Genomic DNA, 16359 nt, shown 5'->3' with positions numbered 1-16359 from the left:
AGGGATATGCATATGTTATATGCAAATACTACATCATTTTATATAAGGGGCATGAGCCCTGGCTGGGTAGCTCAGTTGGTTAGAGCATCTCGTCCCAGTATACCAAGGTTGTGGGTTCGATCCCCAGTCAATGCACATACAAGAACCAACCAATGAATGCACAAATAAATGGGACAACAAATCAATGTTTCTCTCTCTCTAAAATAAATAACTTTTAAAAAAGTGAATGATTCAAAACAAAACAATGAGCAGATTGGTTTGACTGCAATGAATGGTCCATAATAAAGGCAGCTAGTATTTCCTGTTCAGAACTGTTCTTGGTTTGGTCACTTCTCTGCTCAATTGAGCTTCATCAGATTAACTTAGACAGACTCTTTGTGATTCGTAAAGAAACCTTAAGAAAAGTTTTTGCACGGCGAGTATGGCTCAGTGGTTGAGCATTGACCTATGAACCAGGAGGTCACAGTTTGATTCCAGAGAGGAAGGGAGAGGGAGAGAGAGATAGAAACATCAGTGATGAGAGAGAATCATTGACTGCCTCCTGCACTCCCCTACTGGAGATGGAGCCCACAACCCAGGCATGTGCCCTTGACTAAAATCAAACCCAGGACCCTTCAGACTGCAGGCCGATGCTCTATCCACTGAGCCAAACCTCTACGGCTCCCTCCTCTTTCTTTACCACATCAAACCTTTCACATCTACCCATCTCTATCAAATCTTCGATAGTGTTCCTCTCCCTTATTTGAACTATATGAACGTCCACACCAGCCAGCACTTGCCTGGACCCTCTTTTGCATTTTCCTCTAATTATTTCACTTTTGAGTTCTAAATTCGCAACTAGATTGACAGGCTGTATTGGTTACAATTCCTTTGCATCCTCCACAATAAACTTGGTGTGAGTTCAAACAAATGTATCTGTTAGGTCAGATTGAAAGTTGTTACCAAAGGATGTAGCAAGAATGAAAAGTGAAACAAGGATTGCAGGAGGTGGAGAGCAATTCAGGCAGAAAGAGCCTGAGGGATTCAAGAAGCATTTATAGGGGGTCCACTATACACTCCATAGTGTAGTCATTGTAGAGAGAGAAAAGAGGAACGGAGAGAGGGGGGGGGGGAAGGCACTCAGCAATGTTGCTCCCCATGTCCAATGATTTTTCTAGGTTTATTGACGAAACTCCTCCTTGACTTCGCAAGCGGGGTTAAATGCCCTGCCCCAAAACTCCCATCACACGGCGTCTAAGAACCTGGTCTGCCTTCTCGCTACCCTGTGAGTTCAGTGAGGTTATTTTTCCCCCCTGCTATATTCCTAATAACACATAGTGGGTACTCAACAAATGATGGTTGAATGAATGAAAACATGCATGAACAAAGGGTTGGCTGACTGGGGGCTAGTACTGCACCTCAAGTCTACGTTATGAGACTAGACACAGAATAATGTGCAGATTTTGACAAATTTATTAAAATGCTGTAAGCCTGGGACTCTCGCTGTCCCACGCCAGTGGCAGAGGAGACGACGGGGGCTGCTAGAGGTCCCCAAAGCTGACCCAGAAAAGCGGGAGGCGGGACTTGGGCTACTCCGACCACACCCCCTTGCGTTCAAATAATCCCGCCCATAGACCCGCCCCCACCAGCCAGACATGCCACTCTAATTGGTGTGCTCTCTAATCTGTCTGAGCACTTCGGCGCCGATTGGGTCCATTGCCGAAGCTGCGTTGCGCACTTCCCGGCGCTGGGAGCGCGGCGCGGACGTAGGCTGGCCGCCATTGCGTTTCCCCCCAGCGGAGGTCTGTGTGAGGGGCTGCGGCGGGGGGTGTCTGGCGGGCTTTCAGGGGCCGCGGGAGGCGTGGTGGGGTCGGCTGAGCGGCCGGAGGGGTTGGGCCGGGCTGCGCCCACTCCGAGCGAGGAGGGACTGCAGGCGGGGATCTTGACGCGTTCCTGCTGCGCCTCTGTGGGCCCGGGCCCTGTTGCTCGTTATTTATTTATTTTTCTTTCTGCGCCCCCAGATTCTCCGGGGATGGCCGGGGTATTTCCTTACCGAGGGCCGGGTAACCCGGTGCCCGGCCCTCTGGCCCCGCTGCCGGACTACATGTCGGAGGAAAAGCTGCAGGAGAAAGGTGAATGCGTGCGGGAGCGGTGTCGGGGCCCGGAGACGTGGGGGTGGGTGTGCGCGTGCGCGCCTGCAGCGGCTTTGAGCCCTTTTTCTGTTGTTGCAAGTGTCAAAACGTTAGGTGTTAGCGCACTTACTGCCCCCTCTCCCCCGATTTTCCCACCTAATCAAGGTCTTTAAAAGCGTCTTTTATTTTCGGACACTGATCACTAACAAGGGGGATACAATAGCGATGCAGGCAGAACTCCCGTCCTTATAAGGGTTTAAATTGCGATGGAGGAGATAGACAACAAAACCCTTTTAAAAAAATCTGTAACATAAATGTCAGGCAGTGGCAAATGTGAGGAAGGACAAAATAAAGAAGAGCAGGATGACAAGAGAATTAGCAGGGAGGGCACCTGCTGGATGCTGGCCCCTCTTTTATACGTCCTGACCGGTCCTCACCCTAGGGCAGGAGATGGGGATGATTAGACTAAGAGTGTCCAGTCCTTTAAACTGAGGTGTCTTTGTAGCCCGAAAATGGCAGCAATTACAGGCCAAGCGCTATGCCGAAAAGCGGAAGTTTGGATTTGTGGATGCTCAGAAGGAAGACATGCCCCCAGAGCACGTCAGGAAGATCATTCGAGACCATGGAGACATGACCAACAGGAAGTTTCGCCATGACAAAAGGGTCTACTTGGGGTAAAGAACATCCTGGAATTACTTCATTGGAGTTTGGCCCCTTTCCTTTGTCCCTCCCCCATAAGGAGGAGTCCTGGAAAGCTGCTCTATCATTTGGGACGTTAGTCTTCTTAGGACAGCCCATGTTGGTGGTTATAAGAGAAAGGAGAAAACCATTAGGGTCCTGTGATGATTCCAGATCTTCCAGTATGCTCCTTTTTTTTTTTTCTTTTAAGGATTTTACAATTTATTTATTGACTTTAGAGAAAGAGAAAGGCCAATTTGTTGCTCCACTTATTTATGCAGTCATTGGTTGCTTCTTATACGTGCCGTGAGCGGGGATTGAACCCGAAACCTTGGCTTGTCAGGATGACTCTGATCAACCGAGCTACCCGGTTAGGGCCCGGTATGCTCTTTATTGCCTTGATTTTACTTCCTGATCTGGAACTAGAGCTTTTAAAAAAGTTTTTATTGATTGATTTGAGCAAGAGAGAGGGGGAGAGAGAGAGAGAGACAGACAGACAGACACACAGAAACATCGATTTGTTGTTGCACTTAAGTAGTCATTGGTTGATTCTTGTATGTGCCCTGATCCGGGATTGAACCCGTAACCTTGGCTGGCATGTGGGGACCATGCCCTAAACATCTGACTACCTGGCCAGGGCTGGGACTGGAGCTTGAATTTGCCCTGTTGGTGCTATGATAACATGTCCCTATCTTTGAAAGGGTTGAAGCCCAGAGCAGGACACTGTGCATTCTTCTGTGTTTGTAACTCCTCAGTGAACAGAATTCTCAGGTTCAGGAGTAGTTAACTCCTGAGATATTTACACTTGTTTTTCTATGGCCCCAAGCTGGGAGAGTGCAGGTACAAATACCTTAGCAAAACCCTTTCCCATTTGGACACAAAAATGTTAACCAGTTCATTATGAATACCAATTCATTAACCACTAAGACAAGATTTGTTTGTTTCAAAACTTTTTTTTTTTTTCTTCTCCAAAACTATTTCTTGAGAACTGTTCTAGGTGCTAGGAATAAGAGTAGTGAACAGGAAGTAATGGCCTTTCTGGAGCTTATAGTCTAGTGGTGTGACAGATATGAGACAAATGGTTACAATAAAGTATGGTGAGTATTTTAATATTACTTATGGGTAAGTTCAGAGAGAATAGAATGTGAGATAGTTTAAAGCCTGTCTTTAGAGGGACAGCTGTTGATTTAGAGGGACTGAAACCCAGTGTTGTGGGACTGAAGGTTAAGAAGAGGAGGAGCACAGTTGGAGAGGGGAAAGCAGAGTTCCTGGTCATGGAGGGCTGTGTGCAATTGGAAGTTTGGACTGTAAGGTAGGATTTTCTGTAGAATGTGATACCTTCTGACTTCTAATCATCTATCTTCCTAATGTTGCAGTGCCCTGAAGTACATGCCCCATGCAGTCCTCAAACTCCTGGAGAACATGCCTATGCCTTGGGAGCAGATTCGAGATGTGCCTGTGCTGTACCACATCACTGGAGCTATTTCCTTTGTCAATGAGATTCCCTGGGTCATTGAGCCTGTCTACATCTCCCAGTGGGGGTGAGAAGGGCTGGAATGTGGTTGTTGGTGGTGGTGGTCGGGAGGCAGTGGGTGGAAACCATCATGTGACATTGTTGGCTTTCAGGTCAATGTGGATTATGATGCGGCGAGAAAAAAGAGACAGGAGGCATTTCAAGAGGATGCGTTTCCCCCCTTTTGATGATGAGGAGCCGCCTTTGGACTATGCTGACAACATTCTAGATGTTGAGCCACTGGAGGCCATTCAGCTAGAACTGGACCCTGAGGAGGATGCCCCTGTGTTGGACTGGTTCTATGACCACCAGCCATTGAGGGACAGCAGGAAGTAAGTGTGGTTGGAGTTACCACTCCTGTTAGAATTTTGGAAATCCAAGAGTCCTGGGAGAGCAGTTGGTAGTGCGGCTTGGCTAGCTGGTATACCCACCGGACATGAGTCTCTTTTTTTCCTAGGTATGTGAATGGCTCTACTTATCAGCGCTGGCAGTTCACACTGCCCATGATGTCCACTCTCTACCGCCTGGCCAATCAGCTCCTGACAGACTTGGTAGATGACAACTACTTCTATCTGTTTGATCTGAAGGCCTTCTTTACCTCCAAGGCACTCAATATGGCCATTCCTGGAGGCCCCAAATTTGAACCTCTTGTTCGAGATATCAACCTACAGTAAGTTGGAGTAGGAATTTTAGGCATCTTGGGTTGAATAAACTCTAATCTCGATCCTTACGAGTCTTATAGCTTCCAAACTGTCCAGCTAGTTTGATCATTGATTTTGTACCTTAGGGATGAAGACTGGAATGAATTCAATGATATTAATAAGATCATCATCCGGCAGCCTATCCGCACAGAATACAAGATTGCTTTCCCTTACTTGTACAACAACCTTCCACACCATGTCCACCTCACCTGGTAAGAGAGTTGGAACACAGGTGGAGGAAAGGAGTAGGCTGGCATTTAGGTTGGGCCAGGGCAGGAAAACCTTGGCTCACTCTTTTTTCATTTTAGGTACCACACTCCTAATGTTGTGTTCATCAAAACTGAGGATCCTGATTTGCCAGCTTTCTACTTTGATCCTTTGATCAACCCAATTTCTCATAGGCACTCAGTCAAGGTGAGAGGAGGGGACATTTGACTTCAGCTCTTCCAAGTAAAATTTTCTGACTGTGGCTGAGGTGTTACTAGATAAAAATTCATCAGCGGGAGATGTGTTTTCCATCCTGTTAAGTGGTTTGTCTTGAGCTATAAGCAAATTTGAGAGTTCGGTATTTGGCTCTAAGTTATTGGTATAATTTTGGTCTCTGATTATCCATCTGGGCTTTATCATCCTCTGGGACTCTGTAGTTCATTCTGGTCTGTTTCCACTTTTTTCCCCCCCTTAAGTCCTTTTATTGAGATTTAATTCATATACTATGCAATTCACCCATTTAAAGTCTACAGTTCACTTATTTAAGGTGTACAATATTCACCCATTTAAGTGTACAATTAAGTGGTTTTTAGTTTATTCACAGTTGCACCACTATCGACTCAGGCAGATTTTTTATAACATTTTCATTACCCCCAAAAGAAACCTTGTACCCATCCATCAGCAGTCACTTTCCATTCCAGTGAATGTTCCGTGCCTAGGCTACTATTAATCTACTTTATGTCTCTACTAGAGGCCTGATGCACGAAATTCGTGCAAGAGTAGGCCTTCCTTCCCCTGGCTGCCAGCACTGGCTTCCCTCTGGCACCCAGGACCTGGGCTTCCCTCTGGCTGCCAGCAGGCACCTGGGACCTGGGCTTCCCTCGCAGCCCTGGCTTCGTCCGGAAGGACGGACGTCCAGTCTAATTAGCATATTATACTTTATTATTATAGACTAGTAGCCCATTTGCAGGAAGAATCCTGCAAGCTGCCGAGGCCGCGCCTGCACCCACATGCTGCTGCTCCTCCCCCCCCCCCCCCCCGCTCCGCCCCTCCTAACCCGGGCTTTCCCTCTGGCAGCCACCTTGCTTTCCGCTTTTCCTCCCTCTTCCTTCTAAGTTGTCTTCAGTCTTCACTCCTCCCTCCCTCCACGTATGCAAATTAGCCGCCATCTTTGTTGGGTAATTTGCATACTCGTTCTGATTGGCTGGTGGGCGTGGCTTGGGCATATCAAAGATGCGGTCAATTTGCATATTACTATTTTATTAGGTAGGATTATTATAGATATTTGCCTACTCTGGATATCTACACTAATAAAAGAGAAACATGCAAATTGACCATCACTTTGCAACGCCCACCAGCCAATCATGAGTGAGTATGCAAATTAACCCAACAAAGATGGTGGTGGCCCCGCCCCCCAGCCACTCTGGGCCTCTGGGCAGCATGCATGCAGGTGCGGAGCAGCCAGGTGGGGTGGGACGCCTGCTATGAGGGGGAGGGCAGGGGGCAGAGGGAGCTATAGGAGCGGCGCTCTGGCTGGAGCAAAGCCTGAAGACTCCAGCCGGAGAGAAGACTGAAGGCTCTGGCTGGAGCGAAGATGGAAGGGAGTGGCCAGAGCAAAGGCCTGGGTCCCGGGTGCCTGCCGGCAGCCAGGGGAAGGAAGGCCTATTGCACAAATCTTTGTGCAACGGGCCTCTAGTTTAATATAAATAGAATTATACAATAAGTTTAATTTTCTTTTAACTATGTAGTCTTCTGTGACTGGCTCTTATATATACAGTGTTTTTTATGTTTATCTGTGTTCCATCATGTTCTTAACATGAACAGATCTGCTTCTTCAAGCCCAGTTTTTGGAGCTTGAGCAGGAGTTGATAGCAGTGTTTACTCTACGGTATCAGGCTCCTTTGAGAGGCCTTTGTCGGTGAGCCAGTTGGGTTGTGACTAGTGACAGTTGCTTTCCTGGTTGGCCCTGGCTTGTTCTCTGCTCTCTTGGCCTCCTTTGCCCTGGCCCTTTAGGGTTTCTCTTGTCAGGCAGCCCAGTTTCCATGGCAGATGTAGCCGCTCTGCTTGGCCCCAGAGAGTTTCCCTTCCATCCCAGGTCTCTGCTCAGTTCAGTAAGAACTGAACCCTTGGGCGTTATTCTTTCAGAGCCAGGAACCATTACCAGATGATGATGAGGAGTTTGAGCTCCCAGACTTTGTGGAGCCCTTCCTGAAGGACACCCCTCTCTACACGGACAATACAGCCAATGGCATTGCCCTGCTCTGGGCCCCACGGCCCTTCAACCTACGCTCTGGTCGCACCCGCCGGGCCTTGGACATCCCCCTTGTCAAGAACTGGTAAGGCTTCTACCTGGGAGGATGATGGTGGATGTATAGGAGGAAAACTCCCAACTGGGTGGGCATGCAGCCTTTATCAGAGTGGCTGGAAAGAGAGTTGGGCCAGTCTTACCTGATGGGTGTTATCCTAGGTATCGGGAGCATTGTCCTGCTGGGCAGCCTGTGAAAGTGAGGGTCTCTTATCAGAAGCTGCTTAAGTACTATGTACTTAATGCCCTGAAGCACCGGCCCCCAAAAGCCCAGAAGAAGAGGTAAGGTGCCTGAGAGTCCTGCTCAGACTTCTTTTGTTCCAAAGATAATCAGCAAGCTAACACTCTCTTCATTATTCCCACTCCAGGTATCTGTTCCGCTCCTTCAAAGCCACCAAATTCTTTCAGTCCACAAAGCTGGACTGGGTGGAGGTGGGGCTACAGGTTTGCCGCCAGGGCTACAACATGCTCAACCTTCTCATTCATCGTAAAAACCTTAACTATCTGCACCTGGATTACAACTTCAACCTCAAGCCTGTCAAGACGCTCACCACCAAGGTGTCTGCATTGGACCTTAAGGGTCTCCTGAGCTTGAGGGATGGACTGGTTTGCTCTGGCCCCCATAGGAGGCATACATCCAGTCGGGACCATTTGCTGATTAATGTTTTTTCTGTTCTTGGCATCTTCTCCAGGAAAGAAAAAAATCTCGTTTTGGGAATGCTTTCCATCTGTGTCGAGAAGTTCTGCGTTTAACTAAGTTGGTGGTAGACAGTCATGTGCAGTATCGATTGGGCAATGTGGATGCCTTCCAGGTAAGGCTAAGTATCTCCAACCCCTACCCCAGGTGAGAAGCGGGGTGAAGCCTGGGCTGGTTGTGGGCTGGCTGTAGCTTAAAGCCTGATGGGGCATTTGTGTTGCAGCTGGCAGATGGATTGCAGTATATCTTTGCCCATGTGGGGCAGCTGACGGGCATGTACCGGTACAAATACAAGCTGATGCGGCAGATTCGCATGTGCAAGGACCTGAAGCATCTCATTTATTACCGCTTCAACACGGTGGGACCCTGCCCATACACTCACTCTCAGATCCATTTTAATTTTTGTATCTAGTCAGGGTGTTTTCCAGGGACCTATTTGGAGAAAAGCTCTGTGTCATTACTGCCCTCACCTTGTGAATCTCAACAGTCCCCCACCCCTTACCATACCCTCCTCAAGTCCACCTTTAGGTCTAAATAGGAAATTCCAGTTACTGGTTTCTGCCTTAAAGTTTTCTCATTTACCTCATTTTAGCTGTTGAGGTCCCAGAGTTTTTCCTTTTCTTTTTCCCCCTTCACTGTCATACATGTGTTCCTTCTGACCCATCTCTGCCCAATTTTCTATTGTCATTAAATTAATTGCTAACTTCTACTCTTCTGCTTGTGATCATAGGGCCCTGTAGGGAAGGGCCCTGGCTGTGGCTTCTGGGCTGCTGGCTGGCGGGTCTGGCTGTTTTTCATGCGTGGCATCACCCCTCTGCTGGAGCGATGGCTGGGCAACCTCCTGGCCCGGCAGTTTGAAGGTGAGTGGTTTTCTCTTTGTCCAACTTCTCCCATGATCTCTTCAAGGGTAGGTCATATGTGTTCCTGTTCTGTCCCCTGCCCTTGTTTGAGACGGAGACTCCCTCCTGGATTGCCTCTTAAGTCCCATTCTCTAATGAGTCTGACCTAGTATTCTGTTTATTTTGTTGTAACCATGGTTAGTGAGGGGGGCATGAAGATAGAGACTCCTATTAAAAACAGTGACTCTTAATCACTTCTTCTAGGCCGACACTCAAAGGGGGTAGCAAAGACTGTAACAAAGCAGCGAGTGGAGTCACATTTTGACCTTGAGCTTCGGGCAGCTGTGATGCATGACATTCTAGACATGATGCCTGAGGGGATTAAACAGAACAAGGCCCGGACAATTCTGCAGCACCTCAGTGAGGCCTGGCGCTGCTGGAAGGCCAACATTCCCTGGAAGGTGGGTATCTCCACAACTGTGAGCAGACATGGACATCTTTCCTGGGGTTGGGAGTACCACTCCTGGACGCACTCGGGGCTGTGTGGCTCCCATCACTTTCTCATTGTGCCTTTTGCACTTTCAGGTCCCTGGACTGCCAACGCCCATAGAGAATATGATCCTTCGATATGTGAAGGCCAAGGCTGACTGGTGGACCAACACTGCCCACTACAACCGAGAACGGATTCGTCGTGGGGCCACTGTGGACAAGACTGTTTGCAAAAAGAACCTGGGCCGTCTCACCCGGCTCTACTTGAAGGCAGAACAGGAGCGGCAGCACAACTACCTGAAGGTTGGGCAGAGTGGGCTGGGCTGGGTGTGGGGGTGGGCAGGGAGTGGATGGCAGAGTTGGGCCCATGCCTTGGGCAGGAGGGATTGGCTACAGTGGGAGACTAATCATTATGTGTACCTTGCAGGATGGGCCTTACATCACAGCAGAGGAGGCGGTGGCAGTGTATACCACCACTGTGCATTGGTTGGAAAGCCGTAGATTCTCACCCATCCCATTCCCTCCACTCTCCTATAAACATGACACCAAGTTGCTCATCTTGGCCTTAGAGCGGCTCAAGGAAGCCTACAGGTGAGGAGTGGAGTAGACAGGTTCCTGTGGGAAGGTGACAGGGAGAATGGCATTATCTTAGTCCAAAGAAAGGTTTAGCCTCAGTCTTCTCTGGGTTTGGTTTCCTCTTGGTTTTCTCATTTACTTTCCTGTTGTTTTGCCTTGTCAGTGTGAAGTCTCGGTTAAACCAGTCTCAGAGGGAGGAGCTAGGGCTGATCGAACAAGCCTACGACAACCCCCATGAGGCATTGTCCCGCATCAAGCGTCACCTCCTCACACAGAGAGCCTTTAAAGAAGTGAGTGAGATCCCCCCTCCCCAATTTTATTTCGGCTCTGCTATTCATTCCTGTCACTCAGGGTGGCAGAATGCCTCAGGTGATTGGTGGATTGGTGTGAGCCAGCTTCCCTGTCCCACAGGTGGGCATTGAGTTCATGGATCTCTATAGCCACCTGGTGCCAGTGTATGATGTGGAACCACTGGAGAAGATAACTGATGCTTACCTGGACCAGTACCTGTGGTATGAAGCTGACAAGCGCCGCCTCTTCCCACCCTGGATCAAGCCTGCTGACACAGAACCACCTCCTCTGCTTGTTTATAAGTGGTGCCAAGGTAAACTTTTCTGGGATCACCCCTGAGGAAGGGAGGTGAATTGAGTTTTACATCAAAATTCTTATTCGGGCCCTGGCCAATGTGCCTCAGTTGGTTGAGCGTAGTCCCGTGCACTGAATGGTCACCCGTTTGACTCCTGGTCCGGGTACATTACCCAGGTTGCGGGTTCAGTCCCTGGTACGGGGCAACCGATTGATGTTTCTCTCTCACATTAATGTTTCTCTCCCTCTTCTCTGCCTAAAATCAATAAAAACATTTTTGGGGAAAAAAAGAAAAAGAAAAAAGTTCTCATTCGGGCAGCATAATTCATCTACTCTCTTGCTGCATGGTACCAAGGAAATAAGTGCTTATGTTAAACTGAACAAAGCAGTCCTAGCAATCCGGATGAATGAGCAGTGTTAGTGCGAATATGGTAGCTACTGGAGGCACTAGTCTTGAAAGGGAATTTCTAACCTGGAGACCTGTTTCCTCCTCAGGCATCAATAACCTGCAGGATGTGTGGGAGACAAGTGAGGGTGAGTGCAATGTCATGCTGGAGTCACGCTTTGAGAAGATGTATGAGAAGATTGACTTGACCCTACTTAATAGGCTGCTGCGACTCATTGTAGACCACAATATAGCTGACTACATGACAGCCAAGAACAACGTCGTCATCAACTATAAGGTATGTCTTAGGGGCAGGGTAACAATGAATTTTTAGGGGTGAGGGTCTGGCCCACTGAGTTAGGTTCTGTTAAGGGGAGGGCAAAAGAGGGTGGGCCCTAGAGAAGCCTGGGGCATGGCCATGGGTTGAGAGTTGTTAAAGAGTTGTAAGTCTTTCTTTCTAGGACATGAACCACACGAATTCATATGGGATCATCCGAGGCCTGCAGTTCGCCTCATTCATTGTGCAGTACTATGGACTGGTGATGGATTTGCTTGTGTTGGGATTACACCGGGCCAGTGAGATGGCTGGGCCCCCTCAGATGCCAAATGACTTTCTCAGTTTCCAGGACATAGCCACGGAGGCTGCCCACCCAATCCGTCTCTTCTGCAGATACATTGACCGCATCCATATTTTCTTCAGGTGAGCGCTTACCTGGATTCTTATCCTTGTAGGGCATTGAGGCATATGCCTAGCCTCTGGAAGTGGCTCTTGTACCTTAGTTGCCTTTCTGCTGAGTTGGGGCTTCAAAAGGAATGAAGTCCTGTGGGTAGGGTAGGGGTTTGGGGTGGACTCCATTTGTCCAGCTGTAGGTCTCCTGTGGTCCTAGTGTATTGGGGCCTCAGCAATGCACTCTGCCTGGTGTAGGTTTACAGCAGATGAGGCTCGAGACCTGATCCAGCGTTACCTGACAGAGCACCCTGACCCCAACAATGAAAACATCGTTGGCTATAATAACAAGAAGTGCTGGCCCCGAGATGCCCGCATGCGCCTCATGAAGCATGATGTCAACTTGTGAGTCTAAGTGGGGCTGTGGGAGCTGGAAGAACATCAGCCTGAGGGATTCAGAGACAATTAGACGGGATGCATGAGGTTGTGGTCTGGGTGGGAGGAGTGTATTCTGTTGGGATACCGTCAGTCTGGCCTTTGAAGGGAAGTTTCTTCCCAGGAGACTGATGTGACCGTATGTTTTCTGTGGACAGGGGCCGGGCAGTGTTCTGGGACATCAAGAACCGTCTGCCACGGTCAGTGACTACAGTTCAGTGGGAGAACAGCTTCGTGTCCGTGTACAGTAAGGACAACCCCAACCTGCTGTTCAACATGTGTGGCTTTGAGTGCCGCATTCTGCCTAAGTGCCGCACCAGCTATGAGGAGTTCACCCACAAGGATGGGGTCTGGAACCTACAGAATGAGGTACAGCCTGGGAAGGGGGCTAGACAGAGCATTGCCACCCCTGTACCTCCGGGGGAAATGGGGTGAGGAATACCCACACAACTTCATTATCCGTCAGCTGAGCCTCGTTGGGTGGCAGGGCATGGTGGTGGTCAGAGTTGGTCCTTGCTCCTGTGGCAGTACCAGAGACAATTAACCCTGACCTTGTGGTTTAGGTTACTAAGGAGAGGACAGCCCAGTGTTTCCTGCGTGTGGATGATGAGTCAATGCAGCGCTTCCACAATCGTGTGCGTCAAATTCTGATGGCCTCTGGCTCCACCACTTTCACCAAGGTATCTCAGACAGCCCCACTTGCGGTGTGTCCTCTGTCCATCTCACTTCCCTTTCACCTCTTCCCCTGGTTTGCTCTCCTTTCTTCCCAGTATTGCCCACTGTACTGTCTCCGTGCTTTATGGCATAGATAGCAGATTAGAGTGTCAAATCAAGTTAGTTATTTTCTGAGAATTCCCTGCAGGAATTCTGCAGTCTACTTCTCTGTAGTTGTGATAGCTCTAAATTAAGGCAAGAGTTGAAATTGGATTTTTAAATTTTAACAAAAATCACTGTTTTTGCATTTTTCCAAGGGCTAGTGATCCAACTCATATAACTCATCCTTTAAACATTAATATAGTGTGCATATTGAAAAGCAAACATAATTAGCTATCTTAGTGTCTGTTTTCCCCTTCAGTTGCTTCTGAAGGCAGCTGGACTTGTAGACTGTGTATACAAGTTTTTGCAGGGTTTAACAAGTCACCTTGCCCTTTCCACTGTCTTTCCTCGCCATTGTAATGGTGTACATGAATGTCCTGGCTGATGCTCTCAAGAGCATCAATAATGCCAAAAAGAGGGAAACACCAGGTTCTTAGTTAGGTTGTGCTCCAAAGTCATTGCCCAGTTTCTAACTGTGTTGATGAGGCAAGGTTACACTGGTGAATTTGAGAGCCCTGATGATCACAGTTGGGAAAATTATGAACTGCACAGGCAGATGAAACAGGTGCGGTGTGGTCAGCCCCAGATTTGATGTGCAACTCAGAGATCTAAAAATGCCAAAATAATCTGCATCCACCCTGTCAGTTTGGTTTCATTGTACTGACAACTTCAGCTGGCATCATGATCTACAAAGAAGCAACACAAAAAACACAAAGGATGTCCTGGCAGGTGTGGCTCATTTGGTTGGGCGTTGTCCCATGCACTGAAAGGTTGCCGGTTCGACTCCCGGTCAGGGCAGGGCATATGTCCGGGTTTTAGGCTTGATCCATCAGTGGGTGTGCAGGAGGCAGCCAATCTATGTTTCACTCCCACAACTATGTTACTATGTTTCTCTCTTTCTCTCCCTCCCTCCTCTCTGTCTCAAAATCAGAAATCTTAAAAAAAACAAAAGATAGAAAATCCTGGGATTCCTTTTTTAGGAATATAATACATTCATAGAACTAAAGTATCTCAATGGATTTTTAAAAAGGCACTTCGTTCTGATTTCCCTCAGAATAATAACTGTTAGCTGTAGCAATTTTCTTTTATTCTGACCTTCCTATCTCTCTAAATATGCAGCACACATAAAGAATGCTTTAAATTTTTTAGTGATGCTTCTTTTGAGGATACATTTTATCTTAATATTCCTTACCTAAAATTCCTCCTGATACATTTTTTTTTTTTGGAGAATAGTGCTAGGAAATAAGTTGTCCTTTAGGTTGGTTATTCCCTCTAAGAGTTAGATAACTGGAATTATGTAGCTCATTCATTCCATTGGTGCTTGTTGATAACTACTGCATTCAAGGTATTATGGGCGTACTATATGTAAGATAGAGTCTGTGCCTTCATTGAGCTCACCAACACAGATGCATAGTCAGGAAAAAGAGCTATTGTATTATTTGGGAATCTGTGAGAACACTCAAGTTAAGGACTCGCCTACTCTGGGAGAAGAAGAGGAAAGGCTTCCTGAAAAAATAAAAATAAAAAAATGTGATGAGGTGGTGAGAGAGGGCATTCCTTCAGCCAGAAGTATGGAGAGGTAACTAGCAGGTATATGTGGGACTGTAAAAAGTTGAGAATTTACTGGAGTAAAATCGTGGAGTTGGGACTGTTAGCAGATGGAGGCTGGGTAGATAAGCAAGAGCCAGATCATGGAGAGGATTACGTCTCATTAAGAGTTCTGTAAGGGCCCTAGCTGGTTTGGCTCAATGGATAGAGCGTCGGTCTGTGGACTGGAGGGTCCCAGGTTCGATTCTGGCCAAGGGCACATGCCTGGGTTGCAGGCTTGATCCCCAGTAGGGGGCGTGCAAGATGCAGCCAATCAATGATTCTCTCTCATCATTGATGTTTCTATCTCTCCCTCTCCCTTCCTCCTTCCTCTAAAATCAATAAAAAATATTAAAAAAAAAAGCTGTAAGGGTCTTATGCATGGGCGTGACTCTCAGATTTCTGTGTTAGGTGGTTCACTCTTGCAGCTGTGGGAAGATGGGTTTAGAGGAACAGTATGTGAGATCAGTTTGGGGACTACTGCCAGAGTCCAGATAAAAATGGTGAAAGCAGTAAAAGTAGAAGTAAGGATAGGGGAACAGATTTGATAAGTAGTTAGCAGGTATAATCAGGTGAGCTTCATTTTGATGGGATGCCAGAGGGAAAGGAAGAAGTCAAAATAACAGTCAGTTTTTGACATGGGTGACTAGGTGGATATTGATGTCACTAATTGGAAGACTACGGGAAGAACTGGTTTAGGGGGGAAATAAGTGAATATAGTTTAGGATGTAAAAAGTTTGACGTTCTTGAGAACATCTAGGTGGAGGTATCCAGTAGATATTTATATATTTCTTTAATTCCATGATAAATATATACATGTGTGTATTTCCTCCCCCTCACTGGTGCCTCTTAAATTGATGGTCTCTTAGATTTGATGAAAAATACTGTGAGTTTGAAGCTCCAGGGAGAGAAATGAGGTGAGAAAGTAAGAGCAATCGGGTAACTTACAAGTTTCTATGGGATGTCCAAGTGGAGGTATTTTACAATCTGAAGCCTGGAGAAGATGTCTGGGTTGAAGATGTAGATTTAGGAATCTGTCAGCATAAAAAAGATGGTTTAAAGCTCAAGAGTGAGCAGGATTATCCAGGGAAAATATAAGGAGTGAGGAGAGCAGAGGGACGAGTTGGGAACCCTTGGGAACACTGAGCAGAGACGGAGAGAGTGCTGGGTCATGGGAGCCAAGGCTGTGAGGAGTGGGTGGCCACTTAACACTTGCAGTTGCTTAAGCGTCTTTCACTTAGATAAGGTCTGAGAAGTACCCATTGGATTTGGCGGTCTGGACGTCATTGGTGACCTTAGCAAGAGCTGTTTCAGAAATAGTAGGGATAGAAGCCAGATTGCAGTGGGTGAGGCTTTATGGGAAGTGAGGGGGTGGAGACAGCAAGGACTGTCGATTTGCCAGAGCTGGAGGGAAGAGGAAGGACATTAGATGCCACCTAGAGGGAGATATAAGTCAAGGCAGGTATTTTTAAATGGGAGTGACTTGGATATGTTTTCATTGAGAAGGAGCCAGTGGAGGTTCAGAGTGCAATAGAAGTGTGATAAGTGATGGAGCAACGTTCTAGAGAAATTGCGTAGGGATGGTGGAAAAGGCAAGCAGAGGGAGAACATCCTCTGAACTAATAGGAAAGAGGTCTGGATAGATGTGAATGTAGATAAGTTAAGTGGGAAGTTATTACAGTCTTGAATTTTTCAGCTGTGCCTGGGCTGGAGTAAGGGACTCAGGGTTTTGGACTTTAAAGCACAGTGTTGGGGGTATGATGGGATT

At 47.5% G+C, this 16359-nt stretch overlaps 1 protein-coding gene across 1 annotated transcript in view; it reads left to right on the top strand.

Moving 5' to 3' along the window:
• Window positions 1-1705: 1705 nt before the first annotated feature.
• PRPF8 (pre-mRNA processing factor 8) overlaps window positions 1706-16359 on the top strand; it is a 27516-nt gene continuing 12862 nt past the window's right edge. Inside the window, exons 1-24 of the mRNA XM_079797513.1 lie at window positions 1706-1781; window positions 2001-2111; window positions 2617-2785; window positions 4166-4330; window positions 4416-4634; window positions 4760-4972; window positions 5090-5215; window positions 5312-5417; window positions 7356-7546; window positions 7678-7797; window positions 7884-8073; window positions 8208-8327; window positions 8436-8570; window positions 8943-9072; window positions 9316-9512; window positions 9637-9843; window positions 9968-10131; window positions 10280-10406; window positions 10528-10720; window positions 11197-11384; window positions 11548-11786; window positions 12012-12158; window positions 12347-12557; window positions 12752-12868. Coding sequence (XP_079653639.1) covers window positions 2012-2111; window positions 2617-2785; window positions 4166-4330; window positions 4416-4634; window positions 4760-4972; window positions 5090-5215; window positions 5312-5417; window positions 7356-7546; window positions 7678-7797; window positions 7884-8073; window positions 8208-8327; window positions 8436-8570; window positions 8943-9072; window positions 9316-9512; window positions 9637-9843; window positions 9968-10131; window positions 10280-10406; window positions 10528-10720; window positions 11197-11384; window positions 11548-11786; window positions 12012-12158; window positions 12347-12557; window positions 12752-12868 — 3774 coding nt within the window. The 5' untranslated portion in view covers window positions 1706-1781; window positions 2001-2011. The remainder of the gene's footprint in view (window positions 1782-2000; window positions 2112-2616; window positions 2786-4165; window positions 4331-4415; window positions 4635-4759; window positions 4973-5089; window positions 5216-5311; window positions 5418-7355; window positions 7547-7677; window positions 7798-7883; window positions 8074-8207; window positions 8328-8435; window positions 8571-8942; window positions 9073-9315; window positions 9513-9636; window positions 9844-9967; window positions 10132-10279; window positions 10407-10527; window positions 10721-11196; window positions 11385-11547; window positions 11787-12011; window positions 12159-12346; window positions 12558-12751; window positions 12869-16359) is intronic.

The sequence above is a fragment of the Cnephaeus nilssonii genome (assembly GCF_951640355.1).
Source record: "Cnephaeus nilssonii genome assembly, chromosome: 19".
Lineage (NCBI taxonomy): Eukaryota > Metazoa > Chordata > Mammalia > Chiroptera > Vespertilionidae > Cnephaeus > Cnephaeus nilssonii.
The sequence above is the reverse complement of the archived record's forward strand: the minus strand, read 5'-3'. Positions and strand labels throughout refer to the sequence as shown.